Genomic DNA, 23,856 nt, shown 5'->3' with positions numbered 1-23,856 from the left:
CTCCCTTGTAAGGTGACTTGTTAACTACAGGTTACCAGCTGTGCCTAAGTGCTGTCAACCTTTAGCCAGTCTAGAAAAGTGAGCGGGTGGAATGGTGCGGGTGGAATGGTGCCTCCACCACCTGGACTCACCTTGCTGATCACTGTCCGTCTCTCAACACAGCTCAAACATGGCCTCCTTCGGCCTCCCTGACTCCCCAGACTGGGCTGGGGCCTCTCCTATGTTCCCCTAATCCCAGCACAGGAAGGCTGAGTTGTGTGATTTCTTTCCCTTAGGAGCCTGGGGACTCCTCAGAGACAGTGCCCAGTGTTTACTCTTCCTTCTAGTAATACTTGGGGTAGGGGCAGGGGGGCGCCTGTTGGAACAGGGCTTCTTAACCTTGGTTGTAGGACTGTACAAACCCCCAGAAAGTGTAGACAAAATTGCGTACAAACATACGTGCATTTTACCTGGCAAGGGCCACAGCTTTTCATCAGATTCCCAAAGGAGTCTGCGACCCAAAAATGTCTAAGAATTTCTGTGGTACACAGAAGATTTCTAATACATGTTTACAGAACGAATGCAGACATGTATACTGGCTGAGAGTTTTCTGCTAAAACTCTGATTTGTTTTCAGTTGGCTAAAGACCTTCTGTGTAAAAACCTCAAAGAGAATAAGAGACGTTAGAAGAAAACATGAAAAACCAACAAATCACAACAAATAGAAGCTTTCACTGCTTTCCTTACCATCACTCAGAGCACCTGCAGCCGTGGCCTCAATCTCGGGTTTGGTAGGAGGAACAGTTTTCTCCTCATCGTGAGTGGGCTCGGGTTCACCTTTCCTGACCTGGAGTGGACACCCGCTGCTGACCAGCCAGGCCTTCAGGTGATCGATGTACTCTCTCCCAAACAGAGTGGAGTCCTCGAAGTTTGGAAACGCGGCAGGAGATGGAGCTATATCTTGGAGGCCAACAGCTTCCAAGATTTTCTCTTGCCGGAAAGAAGAAGCCAAAGAAAATGTCTGTCCCAAAAGGGCCAAAGACTTCCGGCAGAGAGAATTGGTGGTCTCCAGAGCAATAGCCAAGTCCAGGGGGTTACTGAGGGTCTTCATCTTGACACTCAGCTCGTAGGCATTGCAGGCCATGAGCAGGGGCGTGACACTCTTCAGAAGCCGGTCTTGAAGTCTCATTATATACTTGTCAAAGGGCTTTATGATTTCAAAAAAGCAATTTTTGGTCTTCACAGCACCTCTGTCTAAAAGCATGTTTAAAAACTCATTATCGACTCTGGGTGTTTTCAAAGCGGAGTGCTTTAAAAATTTGATAGTAAAAAAGCAAAAATCTCTGTGCTCTGGTTTTAAGGAGCATTTGAATGAGGCAAGCATTTTAGCGCAGGTTTCAGTTTCAAGTTCAAAGAGAGTCTGGAAAAGCTGGGAAAATTTAACATCATCTTTTATGGTGTGGAATCCAGCCCATTTGATTATTTCTATCCCAAATCTTGAAAAAACATCTGACTTATCTATGAGATCAAAGCTCATCTTTCTTCTGGGGAGCCGAATATCCTTCAGATTGAGCCCCAGAGGGATCTTCTGAGCAGGGAATTGGAGATCTTCTGTCCCTGGGTTTGTCCCCAGGGTCACATCAGGACTTGGGGCGGTTTTCTGGATTTGGTTAGTGCCCTGAGTTTTGGGAGTAATACGATTTATAGTGGGTACTTTTTTCGTGCTCACACTTCTCAGCGTGACAAGTTTCCCGACCCCCCCTTTAGGTGTGAGCAGGCCCTGAGTCTCTCCCTTTCCTAGGAGGGCACCCTCCTGGTCAACAATGTGTAGACCTCGGCCTCTGCCCTGGACTTGGCCGCTGCCCCTGAGCACAGAGTCTGCTTCCCCTGGACGGTCCACGTCGAAATCCCGACTCTCTTTCTCTAAACACTCTTTCTCAATCAGCCTGGAGGAGCCAAAGTCCCCCAGTAGTGCAGAAGGACCAAAATTACACTCCTGTGACCAAGAGGATTCTTGAGAAACTGGGTGGCCAAAGTCTTGTTCCCAAGAGCCACGGAGTGCAAACTTCCAGTCCTGAGAACGGAAATGTCCCAATTTCCGGTGGCCAAAGACCTGGTCTCGGGAGTCAGGGTGGGAAAATTCCAGATCCCGGCCACATTCCTTACGAAAGTAGTTGTCGTCACTTACAGAAGGGTTGCTTGATCTGAAGGAAGGTCCTGGAAATACATCACTTCTCAGGCCTTCTCTCCCAGTGTCTCGAGAGTGAGCTACAGATCCGCCCAGAGTGTATCTGCTGTCACTGTGAATGTCATCATACATATCTGCTCGGGTTCTTGGGACTGTCCTTAGAAGATCTGAAATAAATGATCCAAAAAGAAACACAAAGGTACTTTAGACCTGAGGTTGCAAACGGACACTCCACAGACCACCAGCCAGCTGGAGTACTTTATCTGCCTCAGTGCATTTTACAAATTCGTATTTGTTGCCAACATTTAAAACGTGTGTGGTTTCCCTTAAAAATCTGGACTTAGTCCTTTTAAAAGCAGAGACCTACAAGTATTGGGCCTGTATCTGCCCTGAAATCAGTGCCCCGAGGCTGGGCAGCAGTGCCCCTCTCTCATTCAGACCCCTTGCCCTGGCTCTGCAGGCGTCTGGTTTACAAGGCCTCTTTCAGACTCAGGGAAGGGTGTTTACTGGACTTGTTTACTGCGACCAGAACACCTGTGTATTCTGACCTCTATCACACAACACATAGGTCTTCTGGAGGCTGCCCATCCTCCCTGCCTCCCAGGAGGAACTCTCCGCCTACGGTGCCACTGAGGCTGGAGCCACTCTGAACCGCACCCACCACAGCCAACCGGGCCATGGCTGAGCACCTGACCCAAAGCTGGCTGATACGCTCTCTCAGAAAGGTCCACTGGGTGCACCAATCCTCTGAATAAAGCAAAGACTGAAGCAGATAAGAGGAAAGGGGGAAGTGAAATAAGCCACATCAATAGACGCCACGATGGAAACTGAATAGTGTGTGCTTTTGTCCTCCTCCATGTAGAAACGAGGAAAATTGGAACCTAAATTTGCATTTGCTTGTTCATGTATAAAGAAACTCTCTAAGAAGCTAGGAACATAAGGGAACTATGGGCATATGGAAACAATGGGCCTCAGAATTTTCATGGAATACCTTCCTAACTTTCCAGCTTTTGAATCAGAATCTATTATCGAGTCAAAAAGTGAAATGGAAAGGGAGGGAGAGATGCCAGGAGTACAGTAGTAATGGGCCAAGAGGCCACGGGAAGTCAGAGCCTTGTATAAATTCTCAACAAGTACTTACTGAGCACCTACTCTAGGCACTGAAGTGACATCAGGAAAAGGAGACAGCAAAGCCCCTGCTCTCCAGGACTCGTCTTGAGGGAACCAAACAATAAACAAAAATCTATCAGCCGTAAGGATGTGCTCATAAGAAATATCAAGCAGGTGGGAATATGAAGAGGGAAAGCCATTTTTAGACAGGCTGGTCAAGGAGGGCAGCTCTGACAACAATGCATCTGAGCAGCAGAGGTCTGGCCCCTCGTTATGGGGGAAGCCTTCCAGGCAGAGGTAGTGTGAGGACAAAGCCCTGAGGTGTGACCAGTAGGGGACATATGTGGCCAGAAGGGAACAGAGGGAACAAGGGGCAAAGAGGTAAGAGGGCAGCTCCTAAACTCTACTGCACATTGGAGTCCCCAGGGACCCGCAGGCAGCCTGATTTAATTAATCAGGATGGGGTGTGACCTGGGCATCACGGTTCTTAAAAGGTCCCTACATGATTCTACCATGCACAAAGTTAGGGAACCACTATGATAGGAGATGCAAACAGAAGGGGGGTACCAGATCAAGTCAGGCCCTCAACGGAACACTGGAGTTTTCTCTAAGTGAGACGGAGAGCCACAGGAGGGTTCTGAGCAGATGGATGACCTCACTGGCTGCTGTGCAAGGAATAGACCAAAAGGAATTAGAGTGGATATGGACGTTTGGGCAAGGAATCCACTGGGATAAGCTAGGTATTGATGGCCTGGTGAGGGCGGTAGCATCAGAGGCAGAGTGGTGGTTGGATTCTGCACAACAGGATTTTCAGATGCCTTGGTTTACAAGGCATCAAGGCACTGGAAATGTTCAGAGAAGAGCAGAAACAGAGAAAGCCTGACCGATGGACCATGCAACTCTGAGACAGAGAGATGGTTCCATAACCGCCTAGCATCTTGCTAGGATTCTGGTTCTCCCCTCCTCAATTTTTCTTGAGGTAACTAAGATATGTATTGGTGTTTGAGTCTCTAGGTAAAGATAAACCAAGATCTAAATCTCCATATATACATATATATGTATACATGTAGTGATGTGTGTGTGTACACACACATATAAACACCTATGTATTCAGGATTGCGTAAATATATCACTAAAAGAATTGAAGGATGCACAAATCACCACAGATATGGTTGCCGCTGAGGGGTAAGGAAGCAGCTAAGAGGGTTTTTTATGTTTTACTCAACTACTTCTTAATTCTTCCTATCTTTTATAACAGGAAGGTCTTTATGTACTACTCATGTAATTTTTGAAAACTCAGAATCCAGAGACAGCCTCTGAGCCTCAGTTTCTACAGGTCCAAAGTGCATAATAACAGTTACCCCTATCCCAAGCACCCAGACTCACTCAACCAACACTGAGGGAGCCTCCCCGATCCCGAGGCTGGCTGAGGGGCTGGTGCAGCAGGGAGCAAAGCAGCAACAGGCTGAAGGAGGCCTGGATGAGGCAGACCCACAGCAGATTCCCTGGAAGGCACCTGTGAGCTGGGTCTTAATGCCTGAGGGAATTACCTAGGCAAAAGTGGGATGGGGAGGGATTCAAAGCACAGACAGGCAGCACAGTATCACCGAAACACAAAGCCCAAAGCAGGGAGTGTGGGTCAGAAGCCTCCTGTGTGGTGGCGAGGGACTTCCATGTCATCCTGCAATCTGTGCAGGCACTATTTTTGATTCTGCTGGCATGAGGTTTCAAAACTTTCCAAAGGGAATGTTTCCAGGCAGGGCCTACACAGGCAGCTCCACAGGCCCCCCGACGCCCTCCTGTCTTGCACATACCACTGTTACCTGGCTGCTCCTGCACTTGTCTGAGGCTGTAACCCTGAAACGAGGAGCCCCAAGAGTCCAAGCAGGACCTTGGCCCAGCAGATTTGCGGGGAATGAAGCCAGAACTGTTCAGGAGGAGATTGTTACAATAACGCAGGCGAGAACTGATAACAGCTGAGATGCAGCCAGGCGATGGAGTTAAGAATCCATCCTTCTTTAGGTCGGAGAGGGTGCCTGGGGAGAAGTTCCAGATAATGACAATACCTCCTTCTGCACAGTGATTTGACAGGTGGACCCAGAGAAAACTTTATCTCCCTTTAACAAATAAAAGGAGTCGCAAGGTTGTTGCATAGTTTGCCCAAGGCACTGAAATCCTCCGCTCCCAAAAAAACAAGCACTTGAACTTACCTTGAGCTTTAAACTGAAGAGCTTCACCTACAGCCTCACTACTGGGGTCCATGTGATATCGGTTAGCTTTCTCTTGTAATACAGCATCAAAAGTCTCCTGCACAATTCGCCTTGCTGCCATATTTCCCTAACCTGTAGTGAGGGGGGAAAAAAGACACTAAGAATGACAACTAACGCTCACAGAGCCTGCTCTCTCTCTTTCACCTAATCCTCAAAGGAACAAGGCAGTAATCCATAACCCCACACGGTACTTCAGAGGGAGATCGGATTATTTTAAGGGGGCCTCTGCCCTCATCAAGCTCACAGGTGTGTGTTGGCTTAGGAGCAAGACGAGCATGGCGATCTTGGATAAGTTATTTTGCTTCTCTGAGTCCATTTCCTCAGAATCCCTTAAAAGTTCTATAAAAGCAGTCCTATCTCCTTGGGATTGCATGAAGCAACACACGAAACTGGACATAACACTGCAGGGAAGTGGGACCACAACCCTCACAAATGGTGGTTAGGAAAGACACGATCATTATTTTCCCTTCTCACAGACAGTGCGAGGAAGCTGGGAACTGACTTCCCCTCTGAGAGAAGCCCCTCAACGAGTGAAGGAATCCCTGACTAGTGACAGTGAGCTAGTGACAGAGCTTGCTCTGTGCCAGGTCCTGTTGTAGGGAAGGGACTCCCACCATCTCGTTTACTTCTTGCAACAACCCAGTGAAGAAGTGGGTCCTGTTGTGAATGACATTATACAGAAGAGGAAAAGGGGGACTCAGGCCATGTGACCCACCCAAGGTCAGCCAGCTCGGACTGGAACCTGGCAAACAGGGCACTGGGAATGGGGACAAAGCCCTGAAGACCGAGCAAAAAAGATTGCGAAGCAACACTGAGGAAGCCAGCGGCGGTGTCCTTAACCACCAAGATATCCTTTCATCCTGAAACCTCCGACCTCAAGACCTAAGCCTGCCCCCGCCATATAGTCTTTCTTATACCCATCACCCCCTTTTCCCACCCTTCAGCCCTTTCCCTGAGGCGCCTCTTGTTCTCTGTAGCAAAGGGCAGGGTCTCCGGGCCAGGAGGCCACGGATCAAATCAAGTGACCTACCCTTGCTGCGCCTCCGTTTCCCCATCTATGGACTGGGCACCTATGGGGAACGAACCAGTTAAAAAACGGCAAAGGGACCGATGCAGCGCCCGGCCGCCGTTATCGGCACACGAGCGAGGCCGCTCCGGGCTCCGGCGGGGAAATGAATGAACGAGTGAACGAATGCACCCCTCGGGCGTGGCCCGCCTCCTACCAGCCTCCGAGGACGAAGAAAAGGGGGCGTCGGGCCCGGGAGGCCGCAGACCGCCCCCCAAGCCGACCCAGCCGGGACGTGGCCGCCGCACAGCCCGAGGGCCGAGCCCGCGGCGCCACTGCACGGACTCCGGGCCCTTGGGGGTCGAGCCCCTCCCCCCCGCGGCCCGCCCACGGACGACGCCCGGGCCCGAGCCTCACCCCGAGCCCACCGCGCGCGGAGACACCCCCACCGTCGTCTCAGGCTCTTCACCCGCCGCCGCGCGAGGCGGGGACATGCAAATGAGCCAACGGTCTCCGCAGCGCCGCGCCGCGCAGGCGCAAGCTGCCGCCGAGCCCTTGTGCGCAGGCGCAGGCGGCCGCCGCCGAGCCCTCTTGCGCAGGCGCGCTGCCCGCTTCTTCAGGGACTAAGCTCCCGAGATGAAAAGTTTCCCTGCCCGGGGCGGCGCTAACCGTGAGCGGCCCGGAACAGGTGGCAGAGACGCCGCCGCTGCGCAGCCGTTGGTCCTCTTGGCTTTACCTGCGCTCACGGTCACTTTTGGTCACCTCGGGAGCGGTTCGCCCGGCTGAGGGAGGCCGAGGCGAGGCGGCGCCAGCGCGCCTGCGGGTACGGCGGCCGGAAGGGATCAGAGGCGGCGCCGCCGGTGACAGCCACGAGCCACACCCTTTCCCCACGTGGCCGCGGAGACCGGGTGAGAAGTGGCGGCCGCCGGGCCCCCTCGCGCGCGGGGCGGGGAGTGGGCGCCGCTGGGGCGGGCTGGTGACCGGCGCCGCCCTCGGGCACTTCGTTTTAGGGAAGGAAAGACTCTTACAGAAGCCGCTGAGGGACAAAATCGCCCACTTCCTGGCCTCCGCTTTCTTTTCATTCATTTATTCATTCATTCACAGCCCCTGTACTGAGTGCCTTTTGCCTCTCCGGCCCCATCCTAGGCAATAGGGGAAGGTGGTGAACAAAACAGACTGGGCTCCAGATCTCATGGAGGTTACATTTCATTGAGGAGGAGACTAGGCGGTACCAGCAAATAGATAAATGAACGATGTCGCTCCAGATAGAGATAATTTGTAAATAATAAAAGAGAGTGATGTGATAGGAGAGGGGGGGCTGCTTTAACCAGAGTGGTTATAAAGGATGTCCCTTGGATAGCTGGGAAGGATGAGAAAGAGGTGGAGAAGCACAGGCGAGAAGGTCTAGGTAGGGAAAGTTCTGATAAGGAGACTGGGTTTTGTCCTTGAGAGGGTTGGAAAGCCACTACGGGATTTTGGGCAGGTGGGTGAATTGGTCTCTGTGCTTTCAAATCTCCCTTGGGCTGCTGTGTGGAGAATAGACGTGCAGGGTGTGGCAGGGAGGGAGCAGGTGAGGCCACCCATCTGGGAGGATAGGATAGTGCCTGAACCAGGGTGGGTGTGCCAGATGGAGGAAGATGAGGAGTCATTCAGAGTCCATGGCATGTCAGGGCACCGTTTTCTTGATGAGCAGAACCCTGGCTTAGAGAGAGAAATTGGTTGTCAGTTGGGGGCCTTGCTAACTCCCTTCCCCCCAGCCCACGTTGGATGTATCGGGACTGGAGTGCTGTTTCTCCCATCTCCTGGCCTGGGCTCTTCCCCAGGTGGCTCCTAGATGACTGTTCCCAGGCACTATCTTTCTCATGAGTTCTAGGTCTGTACTTTCACCCCCACCACCCTCAGCCCTGTGCCAGACCTAGGGGACCCTGGAGACATGCCTTAGGGGTGGTCCCAGAGCCGGCCACTGACCTCTCCAGCTCAGAGAGCTCAGGGCTAGGCAAAGGGAGGTTCATGGGGGTAGGAGAGCCAAGGCCAGAGAGCAAGGCTCTGTCTCAGTGGCCAAGGAAGTCTCCCAGGAGGAGGCAGCCTGGAAGGGCTAGCGGAAGCCCCACAGAGGATCCAGGTGGAGGGAAGGTGTTAATGAGGCAGGATAGTGTGATGGCCAGACCTCTTACTGCCTGTGTGACTTCCAGCAGGTTCTTCCCCTCTTTGACCTTCAGTTTCTTTATCTGTGAAGTAGGTGGAATGACATTATTCCCCTTTAAGACCGTGCCTCTGACAGAGTGGCCATTCACCCTTGGCCCACTCGGGTCTGAAGCATGGCTAGAGAGGTGGAAGCAATGTCTGGTGGCAGAGCAAGGAGCAGAGTCCCTCCAGCAGCCCCCAGCTGAGAAGTTCCTGCCTTTTAGAGCTGGCCAGGAACACCCCTCACACACACACCAGCCTGGGTGCGCCACTGAGAAACCGTTTATCTTTGTAAACAGAAAATCCTTGCTCTTTTCCTCCACCTTTGACCTTGGAAATCCTTAGCAACCCCTAAACGGGCTCCTTGTCCTTCTGGGGCAGAAAGGAGGGAGGGATTATCTACAAGGGAGTGGGGTGGGGTGTATTATGCCCTAATGCCCGCCCCCCCCCAATAAACTGGCCGAATTCCCTCTTAAACAACAAAGGAAAGGAACTTTTACTCTGTGCCAAATCCTTTTAAGGAATTAACGGGTCCAATTTTCACTACAGCCCTATGAGGTAGATTCTGTATTGATCCCCGTGTCACACATGAGGGAATTGACCAACAGTGAGGTTAAGTGGAGGGCTTGGAACTTGAGTCCCCCTGCTGGCCCCAGAGCCTGTCTCCACACATGCCCCGCCCCCCCCCCCCGAGTGCCTGCACAAACAGGGATGGAATATTTACATCCTGTGCCACCTCTGCAAAGAGAAGGGTGCACTAGAGTGGCCTGTTTCCCACACTGCCCAAATTTGCACTTGGATTTTTGCCACATTCCCCTACCACTGTCCTAGTATCCCTTTGTCCTCCGAACACACTTTCTGTGATGCATGATTCTAGAATGGACCCGAGACCGTAAAAAACCAAAATTTTTTAAAAGACGATATTAGGACTATTGAGAAAGTCAATCAGGGACTGTATATTAGAAAATAGTATTGTATCAGTGTTCGATTCTCTGTGTTAAATTTCAGTTGTGTTGTGAATATGTGAGACAGTGTCCGTTTCTTGGGAGATTCATGCTGAAGTCTTTAGGAGGGAAGGGGTGTGATGCCTGGAACATACTCTCAAATGGCTTAGGTTTCACACACTCGCAGGCACACACACACTCACATAGAGAGATTAACTGGCAAAATGTTAAAAATTGATGAAGCTAGGAGACGGACATACAGTGTTCTTGTACTCTTCTTGCAACTTATAGTAAAGTTTAAAAAGTGATGTATTTTAAATGAAAACTTGATACAATTCCAAAATAGAAGTGTAGTGTTATTGCAATAAAAAAGGTAGATATAGTAATACAAGTAAAATGAAAAAAATTGTTAACCTCTGTTAGGCTCTGGGCCTGAGACCTATTCCCTGCTTTGTTAAAAAGAGAGAGTGGCACGTATTAGGTATTAATGAACCACTTGCACCCCGGAGACCTTCTTGTTGAGATCACTGACTGTTTTTGCTGAGAGTTTTGTCTTATTTAGCTCTGTGATCTGCCCCAGCCCTCCGGAGGAGAAGGCACTGCCCCAGGTCAGCGGGTCATCTAACTGCTGATTCTGTCCCTTGGCTTCCAGCCTGTGCCTGTGCTGGGTGTCATTTGTTTTTTGTTTTTAAACACAAGAGTACTTGTTTTTATTGAGCTATAATTTACATACTATAATATTCACCCATTTAAAGTGTACAATTTTGGGGCCAGCCTGGTGGCGCAAGCGGTTAAGTGCGTGCGCTCAGCTGCAGCGGCCCAGGGTTCGCCAGTTCGGATCCCAGGCGTGCACCGATGCACCGCTTGCCAAGCCGTGCTGTGGTAGCGTCCCATATAAAGTGGAGGAAGATGGGCACGGATGTTAGCCCAGGGCCAGTCTTCCTCAGCAAAAAAAAAAAAAAGAGGAGGATTGGCAGATGTTAGCACAGGGCTGATATTCTCACAAAAAAAATAATAAAGTGTACAATTTAGTGATTTTAAGTATATTCATAAAGTTGTGCAATCATCACCACTGTCTAATTCCAGAACATTTCCATCACCCCAAAAGGAAACCCCATCCCCATTAGCAGTCACTTCCCATTCCCCACTCCCCGGCCCTTGACAACCACTAATCTGCTTTCTGTCTCTATGGATTTGCCCGTTCTAGACATTTGCTGTAAATGGGATCACACACTGTGTGGCCTTTTGTGTCTGGCTTCTTTCACTCAGCATGATGTTTTCGAGGTTCATCCACATTGTAGCGTGTATCAGAGCTTCATTCCTGTTTATAACATCATTATAATATTATATAATATATAGTATATATAATACATACTGTATATAATATTGTAATCATGTCACTTTATTATATGATTATGTATTTTGTGTATAATTATGTTATTATATATATATTCTAATCATATAGTATATAATCTTAAGATATTATTTTATCCATACTTTATTTTTTCACTATAAGGACATACATTATATTAGCATTTCCCCTTTCTTAGATAAAGTGTAGTAAACTACCTGCCCTCTTCTGCACCTTTAGAAGGTCTCTGAATGTTGGCATATCACCCTGGCCTGTGATCCAGGTTGTAAGAATTTTTCCGGGCTGGTTGTAAGCTCTGGCGCCTGGTAGATGCTGCTCCCTAAATGGTGGCCAGGCTCCCATCTGCCCTCTTGCCCTCAATAAAGCTTTCTTCTCACCTTAACTTCTCAGCTTGAGAGTGTCTGAGGGCCGCGGCCCCACGCAGAAGGGCTGAAGATGACCTCCAAGCGCATCACTCAGGAGACCTTTGATGCTGCTGTCCGTGAGAACATCGAGGAGTTTGAGATGGGGTCGGAGGAGGCAGTGAAAGAGGCTGTGGAGCAGTTTGAATCACAGGGTACAGCGTGTGGCTCGGTCCCAGTGCTGCTTCGGGTCTTTGCCCAACAGTCACTTCCGGTCCACCACTCTTAACGTGAGAGTGATGTCCTGCCGTGGCCCCGTCTAGCCTGGCATGGCAGCCCTGGGCCCTCTCCCCTCTCCACGCTCTGCCCCAGACAGGCTGGCCTGCTCCCACCTTGCTGGTGCCCACCCTCTACTTGCCTAGACCTCACCTAGACATCTGCAGGGCTGGATCCTTCGAGGTGGGTCTCGTTTTAATTGTCACTTCCTTTTCCTGACCACCTCCCAAGAAACAAGGCCTCCCTGGCCCACTCGCAGCCCTGCTTAAGCTCATGGAGGCAGAAGGGGGTGTCGGTTACCAACCTGTGGAAACAGGTGGCGTACTCAAACCAGGCTGTGGCGGAGAGTCGTTCAGAGGGGCTGTTTGCAGTGGTGTGGGCAGGGTTAGGAGACCCTGCCGCCACAGCAAGGACACTCCACCTCCACTGCAGGCCACAACAGGGGTGAGGATCACCTGATAGAGGCAGGGAGCTAGGAATGAACACCTCTCCCTCCTGCTATTCCTGCTCCTGCTCTTGTGTCCACCCCTCCCATTGGCCAAACCCAGTCAGACACCAGAGGGCAAGGGAACCTGGGGGTCCAGCCTCAGGTCAGAGGCCAGTGTCCTTGGCACAGAGTAGGGTAGACACTGACAGGGGCTGGAGGGGCACCCAGAAGTGTCCTGCACAGTGGGGGCTTCCTTTGAGGGTGCCAGTGAGGGCAGGGATACAGCCAGAGTGAGGAGCATTGGGAGCCCCAAGGGAGAGGGCAGTGGGGTCCCCTCCCCTCTCAGCCCACACAGAACGTGTCCCTCACTGCAGTGATGGGGTGCAGCCTCACTACTGCTCTGCTCCCATTGGCTGGGTGGGGCCGAGGGGCAAGACCCCACCTCCCCACCCCACACCCCCATGTGGATGTGGCTACTGGGCCTGGCCCGGGTGAGGAGGGGCATGGGGTAGGGAGCTGGGATGGTCCCAGTGGGATGGTCGAAGGCCTCTGGAGTGGGATGGTCCCAGTGGAAGGGACATACGGTGTGACTCTAGCAGGCCCACGAGGATGATGGCTGTCATTTGTTTCCTGACCCCCACCCCCTGCAGGGGTTGATCTGAACAACATTGTAAAGATGGCACCCAGAGTCTCTGCAGACGGACCCCAGGAGCCCAAACACGACATCCTGCAGGTAGGAGAGGGCAACCCATGTGGGCAGGGCTGACCTTATGCGTGATCCCACACACATCACCTCGAAACAGTCTGTCAGGAGCATCTTTTCCTTGGTTCCCAGATGGCAAACACAGGCTCCAAAGGTCAGGGCCTGCCCAGCATGTGTAGGCAAGCCAGAGTTTGCAGCCAAGGCTCCCTGAGTCCCTGTCCGAGGGCCTCTCGAGGGTGGACGGCACTCACAGTTGTCCCCTGTATTGGGAGCCTTGGGGTAGAGAGCACCATGGAGGACCCTTTCCCTGGCCTCCCAACCACCGAGTTTGCTCAGAGGGAGATGAACAAGAATTGCAGAAAGAGAGAATGGGATCATAGTAAGGCTGTCACCTACTGAGCACCGACTGTTTATCAGCACTTAAACTGGCCTGTGAGGTAGGTGGTGTCATCCCTGACTTACTGATGGAGAAACGGAGGCCCAGCGCCTGCCCTCGCTCTCCAGTGACCCAAACAAGGAAGGTAAGCTCACAGAGGTTAAATGCTTTCCTAAAGGTCATCTGTCAGACGGTGGTAAGCTGTTGGTAAAATGGCGGAAGGCTCTGGTGTTTATTGAGAACTGACGGTGAAGTCAGTTCTGTGCAAGGTGCTTTCCTCGTGCTGTCTCAGGTGTTCTCCGAAAGACACCTGCAAGGTTGGGATTATGATCTCCCTTTTAAAGATGGATAATCCAAAGAGAGAAAATGATTTCTCTGGCAGCAAGGGAGTGTAGTGATAAAAGAGGAAGTTGGAGGAGACAGCCCTGGGTGTGAACCCAGCTCTGCCTAAGGCAAGATGTTTACTTCTCCCTGCCCTCAGGGTCCTCACCATCTCCTGATTTACAGAGGTCTTATGAAAATTACCTTATTGTTGTTTCGACTTTCTTTGCTAGTAAGGATGAATGTATTTTTTATTTATTTATTTTTTATTTTTTGCTGAGGAAGATTGGCCCTGGGCTAACATCCCTGCCCATCTTCCTCTGCTTTATATGGGACACCACTACAGCGTGGCTTGACAAGTGGTGCGTCGGTGTGTGCCTGGGATCTGAACCTACGAACCCCAGGCCGCCGCAGCGGAGAGCACACACTTAACCGCTGCGCCACTGGGCCGGCCCCAGGATGAATGTATTTTAAAATGAGCTTTTCTTCTGGCAGTTTTTCTATTGGGTTGTTCATCTTTTTCTTATTGATTTTTAGATGCCTTTTTTTTTTTTATTATTATTTTTTTTTGTGGGGAAGATCACCCCTGAGCTAACATCTGCCAATCCTCCTCTTTTTGCTGAGGAAGACTGTCCATGCTCATCTTCCTCCACTTTATATGGGACGCCACCACAGCATGGCCTGACAAGCGGTGCGTCGGTGCGCGCCCGGGATCTGAACCAGCGAACCCTGGGCCACCGCAGCGGAGCACGCGCACTTAACCGCTTGTGCCACTGGGCCGGCCCCTGTAGATGCCTTTGGTATATGAAGGATCTCAGTAACAATAGTCTCTAGCAATCACTGAGTACTTCTTAAGTGCTCAGCATTGTGCTGAATTCTTAAAACATGTTATCTCAATCTGTAGTTAGCCCATTTTGCTGATCAGGCATCTGAGGCTTCCCAGGGATACATGACCCACCTTTGGTCACAGCTGGTGAGGGGCAGAGCTGGAACTCACACCCAGGTCCCTGTCCTAGGACAGCTAAGCCTGGAACAGCTCTATTGTCTTCTACTAGCAGTACAGGAAATTCCTTGTTTACCTTTAATCTTTGCTCTTTTATTCTTAATTTGACTTTTTAAATTTTATTTTTCATTACAAAGAAAGAACGTGAATATGTTTTTGGCATAAAAGATTCAAGCAATACTCAAGCATTTATAGTAAAATCTGAAAGTCTCTGTCCTGTCTCTCCCACCAGCCCCTTTCCTGCCCTTCCCTGGGAGTGGCACCGCACACATTGGGGTTCACATCCTCCCAGCCCTTGTTCTCACCTCCCAGCTGAACCGACCCCTTCTCACATGCCCACAGCACCACTGACCTCTGCTTGTGTGTTACGGCTCTGATGCCTGAAAAATTCTTATCTGTAGAGGGAGAAAAATTCAACTTTATGATGCCTTTTGAAACAAATCTGCTAGAGTTGTAAAATTTGTTGCAGACAGACTTGTAGAAACAAAATGGAGATGAAGTCTTGGAACTCTCTGAGTAGAAAGTGAGCCAGGCCAGTTTTGTACGTGAGAAGTTGCAGAATAAAAGCAAACAGTCACAGGGGCCGGCCCGGTGGCGCAGCAGTTAAGTGTGCGCACTCCGCTTTGGTGGCCCGGGGTTTGCGGGTTTGGATCCCCTGCGCACACCAGCGCACCACTTGTCAAGGCATGCTGTGGCGGCGTCCCATATAAAGTAGAGGAAGATGGGCACGGATGTTAGCCCAGGGCCAGCCTTCCTCAGAAAAAAGAGGAGGATTGGCATTGGATGTTAGCTCAGGGCTAGTCTTCCTCACACACACACACACGCGCGCGCACACACACACGCGCGCGCGCACACACACACACAAACAAAAGCCAACAGTCACAGAATGAGCCCAGGGTTGGTGGACAAAGCCCCTGTCACCACACTGTCATCACAGGTGGAGCACAGTTGGCTTTGCCACCTTCCTTTAGCAACGGTTCTCTCCTCAGCCAGCGGCGAGGTCTGGGGGTTGCAGGAAGCAAGCACTTAGGAACCACGAAGAGACAACGATCTTAGCCAGCCCACTCCAAGACTCGACTTTCTGATAAGATCCAAGATTCCCGTAAATTTGATGGATACTAGTATGCAAATTTTGGTTATTTTTTTTTTCCTTTCTTTTTTGACTAAACAGAGTAATTGTAACTCCAGTACTATGCATTCTCAATGGTGCTTGTGTCACAAGCTTTCAGGTTTTTTGCAGCGTTCTTGCTAAAATGACACATCCTCTGTTGGTGTTTATTTTTGTGGTAAAATACACATAACATAAAATCTGCCATCTTAACTATTTCTCAGTGTACAGTTTAGAGGCATTAAATATGCTCACATTGTCCTGCAACCATCACCACCATCTGTCTTCAGGACTTTTTTATCTTCCCAAACTGAAACTCTGTCCCATTAAACACTAACTTCAGTCCCCCTCCCCCAGCCCCTGACACCCTCCATTCTACTTTTTGTGTCTCTGAATCTGATTCCTCTAGGGACCTCATATAAGTGGAATCATACAGTACTTGTTCTTTTGTGTCTGGCTTATTTCTCTTAGTATAGTGTTCTCAAGGTTCGTCCATGTTGTAGCATGTGTCAGAATTTCCTTCTTTTTTAAGGCTGAATAATATTCCATTGTATGGATGGACCATATTTTGTTTATCCATTCATCCGTTGATGGACACTTGAATTGCTTCCACCTTTTGTCTATTGTGAATAATGCTGCTATGAACATGGTGTACACACACCTCTTCGAGATCCTGCTTTCAGTTCTTTTGGGTATATACCGAAAAGTGGAGTTGCTGGATCATATGGTAATTCTATATTTAATTTTTTGAGGAACTGTTACATTATTTTCCACAGTGACTGTACCATGTTACATTCCCACCACCAGTGCACAAGAGTTCCTATTTCTCCACATCCTTGTCAACACTTGTTATTTTCTGGTTTTTTGATGGTAGCCATCCTAATGGGTGTGATGGTATGTCATTGTCGTTTTGATTTGCATTTCCCTAATGATTAGTGATGTGGAGCATCTTTTCATGTGCTTAGTGGCCATTCGTGTATCTTCTTTGGAAGAGTGTCTATTCAAGTCACATGCTCTGGTTTTAACCTATTTCTTAATATTCTGTTTCATTGTAACATATACTCAGTTAAGTCCACAAATGTGAGCTCAGTAAGCTTGGCTGACTGGCATCCTTGCCTTTCAGGGCAGCCGAGGTCAAATCAAGCCCTTTGGGCTGATGGTGTCTGTAGAACCACCCTCACTGGTGCCAGGTGCAGATGATTTCATAAGCTCCTGGGACGCGGGTTCATCTTGGGCTCATGCTGAGGCAGGTTCAGAGGTCATGGAGTGGAATGGCAGCTAGACTTGTCTGCCCTGTTCAGATTGTGTTCTCTCATTATAATTTTTCCCCCAAGGGCTTAGAGTTGAATTGGGGAGAATCAACTGTGTGTCCAGTGTGGTTTCATTTCGCAGATGCTCAGTAAATACTTGTGGAGTGAATGAGAGAGAGAAACGAGACATCTGGTATGGGCAGGTCTGGCGAAGATGGCTTTCTTTTGCCTTCCTTGGAGAGCTGGCCATTGGCGGGTGTGTTGGTTAGTTATGGCTGCATAAGAAACAACCCCAAAACAACAGCCATTTTATTGTTTCTTACACTTCTGCTGAGTTGACCTAGCTCAGCTGGATGGTTCTGCTGGTCTCACTTGGGGCCTCCATGCAATGGCAAACAGGGCTGGAATGTTTAAGAATCTGCACTCATGTGTGTGGCTCCTTGGCAGGGACACTGGGATGGCTGGGCCTCTCCCACTCTACATGGCCTTTGGAGCTCAAAGCTCCTAAAAGCACAGATGTGGAAGCTGCCACAGCTGGACTGAACTTCCACTGCAGGCCTAGATCCCAGGGGAGGGAATCTCACAGGGGTGCAACCCTTCGCTGTGGCCCTTTTTGGGCTGAGCTGACCCTGACATTTCTCCTCTGTGCCGTAGGCCCTGGATGACCTGCAGGAGTCCGTGGCCCGCTCTGGCCCTCAAGATGTGTCAGCTCACCTTGCCCGCTTTTGCGAGCAGTGCAAGCAGCACAAGGCCTGCCGCTTCCTGGCAGCCCAGAAGGGGGCCTACCCCATTCTCCTCGCCACCTGGAAGCTGGCCACAGCTGGTGACCGGGGCCTTCTGCTCCAGGCCCTCAATGCCCTGTCAGCCCTGACCGATGGCCAGCCTGACCTTTTGGACGCCCAGGGCCTTCAGTTGCTGGTGGCCACGCTGGCCCGGCATGCTGATACAGCTGATCTGACCTGCTCTGGGATCCGCTGCGTGCGCCATGCCTGCCTGAAGCATGAGCAGAATCGGCAGAGCCTGGTGAAGGCCGGTGTGCTGCCCCTGCTGACCGGTGCCATTGCCCAGCACGGCCACTGTGCTGATGTGGTCAAGGAGGCCTGCTGGGCCCTCCGCATCATGACCTTCGACGACGACATCCGTGTGCCCTTTGGCCATGCCCATGACCACGCCAAGATGATTGTGCAGGAGAATGGAGGCTTGAAGGTGCTCATCGAGGCTGCCAAAGGTAGGAGCAGGTGTCGCAAGAGTGAGAGTCAGGGCTTAGGAGTGCTTCAGGCCTGGCTGGCTCCAGGCTCCACTTGCCTCTCTTGGCTTAGTCCCACCCACATGGCAGCCCTAGGGGAACAGTGTCGTTATTCCTGGTTGCTGCAGGGGGGTTCCAGGCCAGCACTCACTGGCCAGCATCAGGTCCCGTGCCCATCTCTAGAGCTGTTTAGGGAGGGGGCTCAGCTCTATCCAGACACAGACCGAGAGTGGGGAAGGGAGAGTTTCCCAAAGGGAAGAATAAGGGTGCTATTTCCCAAGATGGGGGAGTGTTGCTGGCACTGACCCTGGTCAGTTCCCAGTGGAAGTTTACGCTTTGGTTCATACCTGGCCACCAATTCTTGAGCACACACATGTGCCTGACTCCGGGTGACCATGGTGAGCTGGCCACAGGAGGTCACAATGCTGACGGATGGATCCCAAAGCCACTGCCTAGTATCCACTGCACCCACCATAAAAGGCCTGACTGGGGTCCAGTGCACAGAAGGGGCTAGAAGAATGAGTTCCCCTTCCTGGCCCGCCCTGCGGCTCTGGCTCCGTGGCCAGGCCTGTGTTCGTGTCTCTAGCACTGTCTGCCGGGGAGGCAGGCCTGCCTCAGTCTCCTCTCCGCACCTCCAGAGAGAGTGAAAACGGGTCCTGACTGTCTGCAAAGTCAGGCTCCTTGTTCTGAGGGGTAGTTTGCATCTTATTTATTTATAGGAGCGTGTGTCAGGTTTCTACCAGAGAGATAGAACTGGTAGGATGTAAATATGTACGGGTATCTGTATAGACACATACACACACACATATACACACACACATATCAGGAGATGTGTTGCAGGGCATTGGCTCACGTGGTTGTGGGCTGGTGAGTCTGAAATCTGTGGGGCAGGCAGGAGCCAGCACCATGGTCCACAGGTGAGCTTCTGCCTCGTCAGAGAGACCTCAGTTTCCCTCTTAAGCCCTTCAGCTGATTGGATGAGGCCCACCCAGACCATCGAGGGTCTCCTCCTTCACTTAAAGTCAACTGGTCGTGGATGTCACGACATCTAGAGAATACCTCTAGGACATACCCAGATTAGTGTTCATGGCGTCACTGGGGGCTGTGGCCTGGCCAGGGGGCACACAAACTGACCATCCCAGAGCTCTGTGTAAATTACGGCTATTTGCTCCCCACCCTGTGTGGGCCTTAGTGCAGGCCTCTCCTCCCGCGTGCCTCTGCGCTCCGTCTTCGGTGTCTGTGTTCAGTTTTGCCCTGGTCAACTCTATCCACATGCCCGTCTACAGTTTCTGGGTTTCCCGTTGCACTTAGAAAGGTCATTCCCACCCCAAGATCATAAAAATAGTCCAGGACGTTTGTTTTTTTTTTTTTTTTTTTAAAGATTTATTTATTTATTATTTTTTTACCCCCCCAAGCCCCAGTAGATAGTTGTATGTCATAGCTGCACATCCTTCTAGTTGCCACATGTGGGACGCGGCCTCAGCATGGCTGGAGAAGCGGTGCGTCGGTGCGCGCCCGGGATCCGAACCCGGGCTGCCAGCAGCGTAGCGCGCACTTAACCGCTAAGCCATGGGGCCGGCCCAGGACGTTTTATTATAGCACTATTGCGGTTTTCTTTTTTTAGTGGAGATCATCAGTTGGTCTGGAATTTATGTGGGACATGGTGGGGCAGAGGGTGCGTTCCCATGTCTTCCCCGGAAGCCAGCAGGGGATGCTGCAGGCCCAGGCAGCCCTGGGCAGGCCCTGGTTCACTGGGGCTCTCCTGGCACAGGCGACCACTGCGCCAGGCAGAGGGGCCCGCTTCCGTGGTGGAGCAGGATTCTCGCCAGGACCTCTGGCTCTGAGTCAGGGCTGGTTCTCCCCCTGTCCTCACCCCTAGCAGCTCCTCTTCCTCCTCTCCGCAGCATTCCCTGACAACCCTGGCATCCTCAGTGAGCTCTGCAGCACCCTGTCCCGCCTGGCCGTCCGCAACGAGTTCTGCCAGATGGTCGTTGACCTCGGGGGCCTCGGCGTCCTAGTGGCCCTGCTGGCTGACCACAGCGACCATCAGGTGGGCATCCAGAGCTGTCTTAGGGTGTGAAGCCCCCTCATGTGGGTTTCGGTGCATCATTTCTCTCGATGCCTGGGGAAGGCTCCAGGCCTCCCAGTGAACTCTGCCCCTCTGGGCCCAGGAGCCGGACAAGCATGAGTCAGAATACTCAGCCCTGTCTGCCGACCCCCGGCACCAAAGTGCGGTTTTTGCTTCTCCTCGACCTGCAGGCAGGAACTGAAGTTTCGGGGGGAAACCGACCCACCCACCCCTTACTGTCCTTTAGCACCTTTGTGTTTTCTACCAGGAGCGGGAGGAACGGGAGTGGGTGTTGGGAGGGCTGGCCCAGACTGCAGCTCAGGTGTGTGATGCTTTGGTGAGGCCCACCTCTCGCTGCCTGGGTCTCTGCACCTGTAAAACGGGGCGAAGACCCCTACCCATCTTTGCTTCATCTAGAGGTCACTTATCCACCCCTCCCCACGTGCCTGGCCTAGGGCAAGGGTGCCTGGCCCATGGCAGCAGTGGTCCTGCTGCCCCCGATCTTGCTGGTGATGCCGGCCAACCTCCTGTGCAGGTGGCAGAAAGCTGAATTTGAACCAGCTTAAGTAAATGAGGAAAGCATTTTGCTTGTACTCCTGGTCAGTTGCGGGATGGGGGCTTGGTTTCTCTCTCTCCATCTTTCTCTCTGCCTCTGTCTCTCTCTTGGCTCTGCCCCTCACTGGGGCGATCAGCAGTCCCAACAGCGTCTGGTCAGCTGTCCTCATCTGAGGTTGGTCACTGCCTACCTGGGGACTCAACTGTGGCTGGGAGGTCCGTGCTCTGATCTGAGCCACATGCCGCCTCTGTGTGTCAAGGTCATCCACATGCCTGGCCTGGACGCAGGTGGCCTGAACCACAGGGTCCACTTCCCCGAGCCTCCCGTCTTCTCTATACAGCGAGTAATATCCCTGCTGTTACCTGCCACCTGCATGCTGCAGGGTAGCCCCACCTGTTGTTCAGACAGCGAGTGAAACAGCCTCAGACCTTCCCTCGAGACCCCCTTCCCACAAGCCAGCAGCCAAGCAGTTAGTGCCTGGCACAGCGCAGGAGTGGCGGCTGGCCGGGGGTCACCCCCACATCTCTCTCGGTGTAGGACCTCGTGAAGCAAGTGCTGAGCGCCCTGCGGGCCATCGCAGGCAACGATGATGTGAAGGATGCCATTATCCGTGCTGGCGGGACAGAGTCCATCGTGGCTGCCATGACTCAGCACCTGGCCAGCCCCCAGGTACCCACCCCAGCGCACACAAGTTGGGGCGAGGGGCTGGAGTCTCAGATCAGTATCCATACCTGCATGATTGCTTTCCCATTTCCTCAAGCAGGGTCAGGGCTAGGGTGAAGCTAGGGGTCCGGGCGGGCGAGGGGGCTGGGACCTGTCTGTCTGCCTTGTCTCAGCCGTCCCCGTGACCGACCCTGCAGGTGTGTGAGCAGAGCTGTGCAGCGCTGTGCGTCCTGGCTCTGCGCAAGCCAGAGAACAGCCGCATCATTGTGGAGGGCGGTGGAGCCCTGGCTGCACTGGAGGCCATGAAGGCACACCCGCAGGAGGCCAGCGTGCAGGTGGGCATGGGGGACGGGGAGGGGGCAGGATGCTGGTGGCAGGTGGGTGTGGGGGACAGGGGGAGGGGTAGGAGGCAGGTGGGTATGGGGGATGGGGTGGGGGCAGGATGCTGGTGGCAGGTGGGTGTGGGGGACAGGGGGAGGGGTAGGAGGCAGGTGGGTATGGGGGATGGGGTGGGGGCAGGATGCTGGTGGCAGGTGGGCATGGGGGCCAGGGGGAGGGGGCAGGAGGCTGGTGGGCAGGATGCAGGCCCTCCTTGTCCCTGTCCTCTCATGGCCCAGGCCTCACAGAGTCTCCTTCCTCCCCAGCCCACATGGTCCTACGTGTACTTCCCATCCTCCAAGATGTGTCCAGGGCTGTCTCCTTTCCTGTTCCTTTGCTGTTCCTGCATTTAATCTTTTCCTTTCGTAACAGTCCCTTTAGAGGGGTCTGGAGAGGAGGAGGAGGAGACGGGGGAGAGCAGATGGGGATCTGCTGGTGTTTTGGGAAGGTTCCCTTCCCTGCCTTGGGCTGGGTCTTTGTGTTCTGTGTGTGGGAGCCACTGTCCACGCCTGCCTGGAGAGTCGGCAGAGCTGCACTGTAGACAGGGCCACGTGCACCCCGCCTGAAGCCCACGCTCCTCCCTGCAGCCCCCAGGGCTCTCCCTGCTCCCCGCTCGCACCCTTCCAGCACAGGGCCCTCCTTCTTGGTCCTTAGACACTCCAGGTTCCGTTCCCACTGGAGGCCTTTGCTCTTGCTGGTCCCTCTAGGATACTGTGCCCTTGGCTCGCCCGTCACTTTGTTCACTCCTGACCACCCTGGCCGGGCAGCCCCTCACCTGCAACTCATCTGCGCTCCTGCTGACCATGGATGCCAGGTTGGGATGCTTTGAGGTACCCACCCACACGGCAGATGCACAAGGCACAAATGTTGACTGAGTAACAATGTAACTGACAGATGGGCCCTGTGCACAACCTCCCTCTTCCTCTGTCTCACTGTCCTCTTCCCCTGGGGCCCCTGACCATGCTCTTGCCAGCCTCAGGGAATCTTGCTCTGAGACTGGGGGTCCCACACCTGAGGGATCGGCCCCACCTGCCAAGCACTTGGCCACCCTGAACTTCAGTTTTCTCTTCTGGAAGATGGGGGAATAAGCCCTGCCTCCCAGGGCTGCTGAGAGGATAAAGTGGAGAAATGAGTTAGCCTGATGAGTCACAGTGTAGGCACCCGCTGAATGTTGGCTGCAGTTGTCATTGCCCGATGATATTATGATGAGGACCCCGAGGTGAGAGTGGACCCCACACCAGGGTTCCACTTGCCAGTTCACAGCCGCTCACCTTCTGCTCTCCCTTCCAGAAACAGGCCTGCATGCTGATCCGTAACCTGGTGGCCCGCAGTCAGGCCTTCTCACAGCCCCTCCTGGACCTGGGGGCTGAGGCACTCATCTCACAGGCCCGTGCCACCCACCGAGACTGTGAGGATGTGGCCAAGGCCGCCCTGCGGGACCTGGGCTGCCACGTCGAGCTGCGAGAGCTGTGGACGGGCCAAAAGGGCAACCTGGCGCCGTGACCCCAGACTCAGTCTGCACTGTGACTCTGGATGAGTCATGTGACTCAGGAAATGGGGGGAGATCTGTGCCTGCCACTCTGTGCCCCAGATTCCTTCCCCCTCAGCAAGAGGTGTTTGTTTTTTTGTTTTTTTTTTTTTATTGATGTTTTAATGGTTTCTAACATTGTGAAATTTTTGGGTTGTACATTTTTGTTTGTCCATCACCATATATATGACTCCCTTCACCCCTTGTGCCCACCTCCCACTGCCCCTGGTAACCACAGTCCAGTTTTCTCTGTCCATGTGTTGGTTTATATTCCACATATGAGTGAGATCATACAGTGTTTGTCTTTCTCTTTCTGGCTTATTTCACTTAACATAATATGCTCCAGGCCCATCCATGTTGTTGCAAATGGGACGATTTTGTCTTTTTTTATGGCTGAGTAGTATTCCATTGTGTATATATACCACATTTTCCTAGTCCAATCGTCAGTCGAGGGACACTTAGGTTGCTTCCACTTCTTGGCTATGGTGAATAATGCTGCAATGAACATAGGGGTGCATAAGCCTCTTTGGATTGTTGATTTCACGTTCGTTGGATAGATT

The 23,856-nt window shown here is 52.2% G+C and overlaps 2 protein-coding genes across 10 annotated transcripts in view; one reads left to right on the top strand and one right to left on the bottom strand.

Annotated features, from left to right (window-relative positions):
- The window catches only part of SUGP2 (SURP and G-patch domain containing 2), a 40,248-nt gene extending 32,818 nt beyond the window's left edge, over positions 1-7,430 (bottom strand). For 3 of the 7 annotated variants that reach the window (XR_015555129.1, XM_087443465.1, XM_014781710.2), the window contains exons 1-3: positions 6,970-7,081; positions 5,487-5,618; positions 726-2,333 (exon numbers count right to left, since the gene is read on the bottom strand). Coding sequence is in view for 6 of the 7 variants with exons in the window: in XM_087443465.1 (XP_087299591.1) it covers positions 726-2,333; positions 5,487-5,607 (1,729 nt within the window). In the remaining variant the exon portion in view is untranslated. Of the gene's footprint in view, positions 1-725; positions 2,334-5,486; positions 5,619-6,576; positions 6,596-6,631; positions 6,760-6,969; positions 7,082-7,221 lie in introns of those variants that run through there. The other 4 variants (XM_087443462.1, XM_087443461.1, XM_087443463.1 and 1 more) reach the window with 4 other exon arrangements.
- ARMC6 (armadillo repeat containing 6) lies at positions 7,318-23,455 on the top strand. 3 transcript variants are annotated; one of them, XM_087443466.1, is made up of 9 exons: positions 7,318-7,460; positions 11,443-11,608; positions 12,747-12,829; positions 17,512-18,085; positions 20,008-20,153; positions 21,265-21,396; positions 21,588-21,725; positions 22,476-22,582; positions 23,059-23,211. In XM_087443466.1, the coding sequence occupies exons 2-9, from the start codon at positions 11,488-11,490 to the stop codon at positions 23,075-23,077; spliced, it is 1,320 nt and encodes a 439-aa protein (XP_087299592.1). In that variant the 5' UTR covers positions 7,318-7,460; positions 11,443-11,487; the 3' UTR covers positions 23,078-23,211. The 3 variants fall into 3 exon arrangements, with proteins under 3 accessions (XP_087299592.1, XP_004422984.1, XP_087299593.1); XM_004422927.3 differs by lacking the exon at positions 22,476-22,582 and having other exon boundaries at positions 23,059-23,455; XM_087443467.1 differs by lacking the exons at positions 7,318-7,460; positions 22,476-22,582 and having other exon boundaries at positions 11,448-11,852; positions 23,059-23,455.
- The last annotated feature ends 401 nt before the right edge of the window (positions 23,456-23,856 follow it).

Source organism: Ceratotherium simum, chromosome 18 (genome assembly GCF_057802395.1).
Source record: "Ceratotherium simum simum isolate JZ-2026a chromosome 18, ASM5780239v1, whole genome shotgun sequence".
NCBI classification, from domain to species: Eukaryota; Metazoa; Chordata; class Mammalia; order Perissodactyla; family Rhinocerotidae; genus Ceratotherium; species Ceratotherium simum.
The sequence above is the reverse complement of the archived record's forward strand: the minus strand, read 5'-3'. Positions and strand labels throughout refer to the sequence as shown.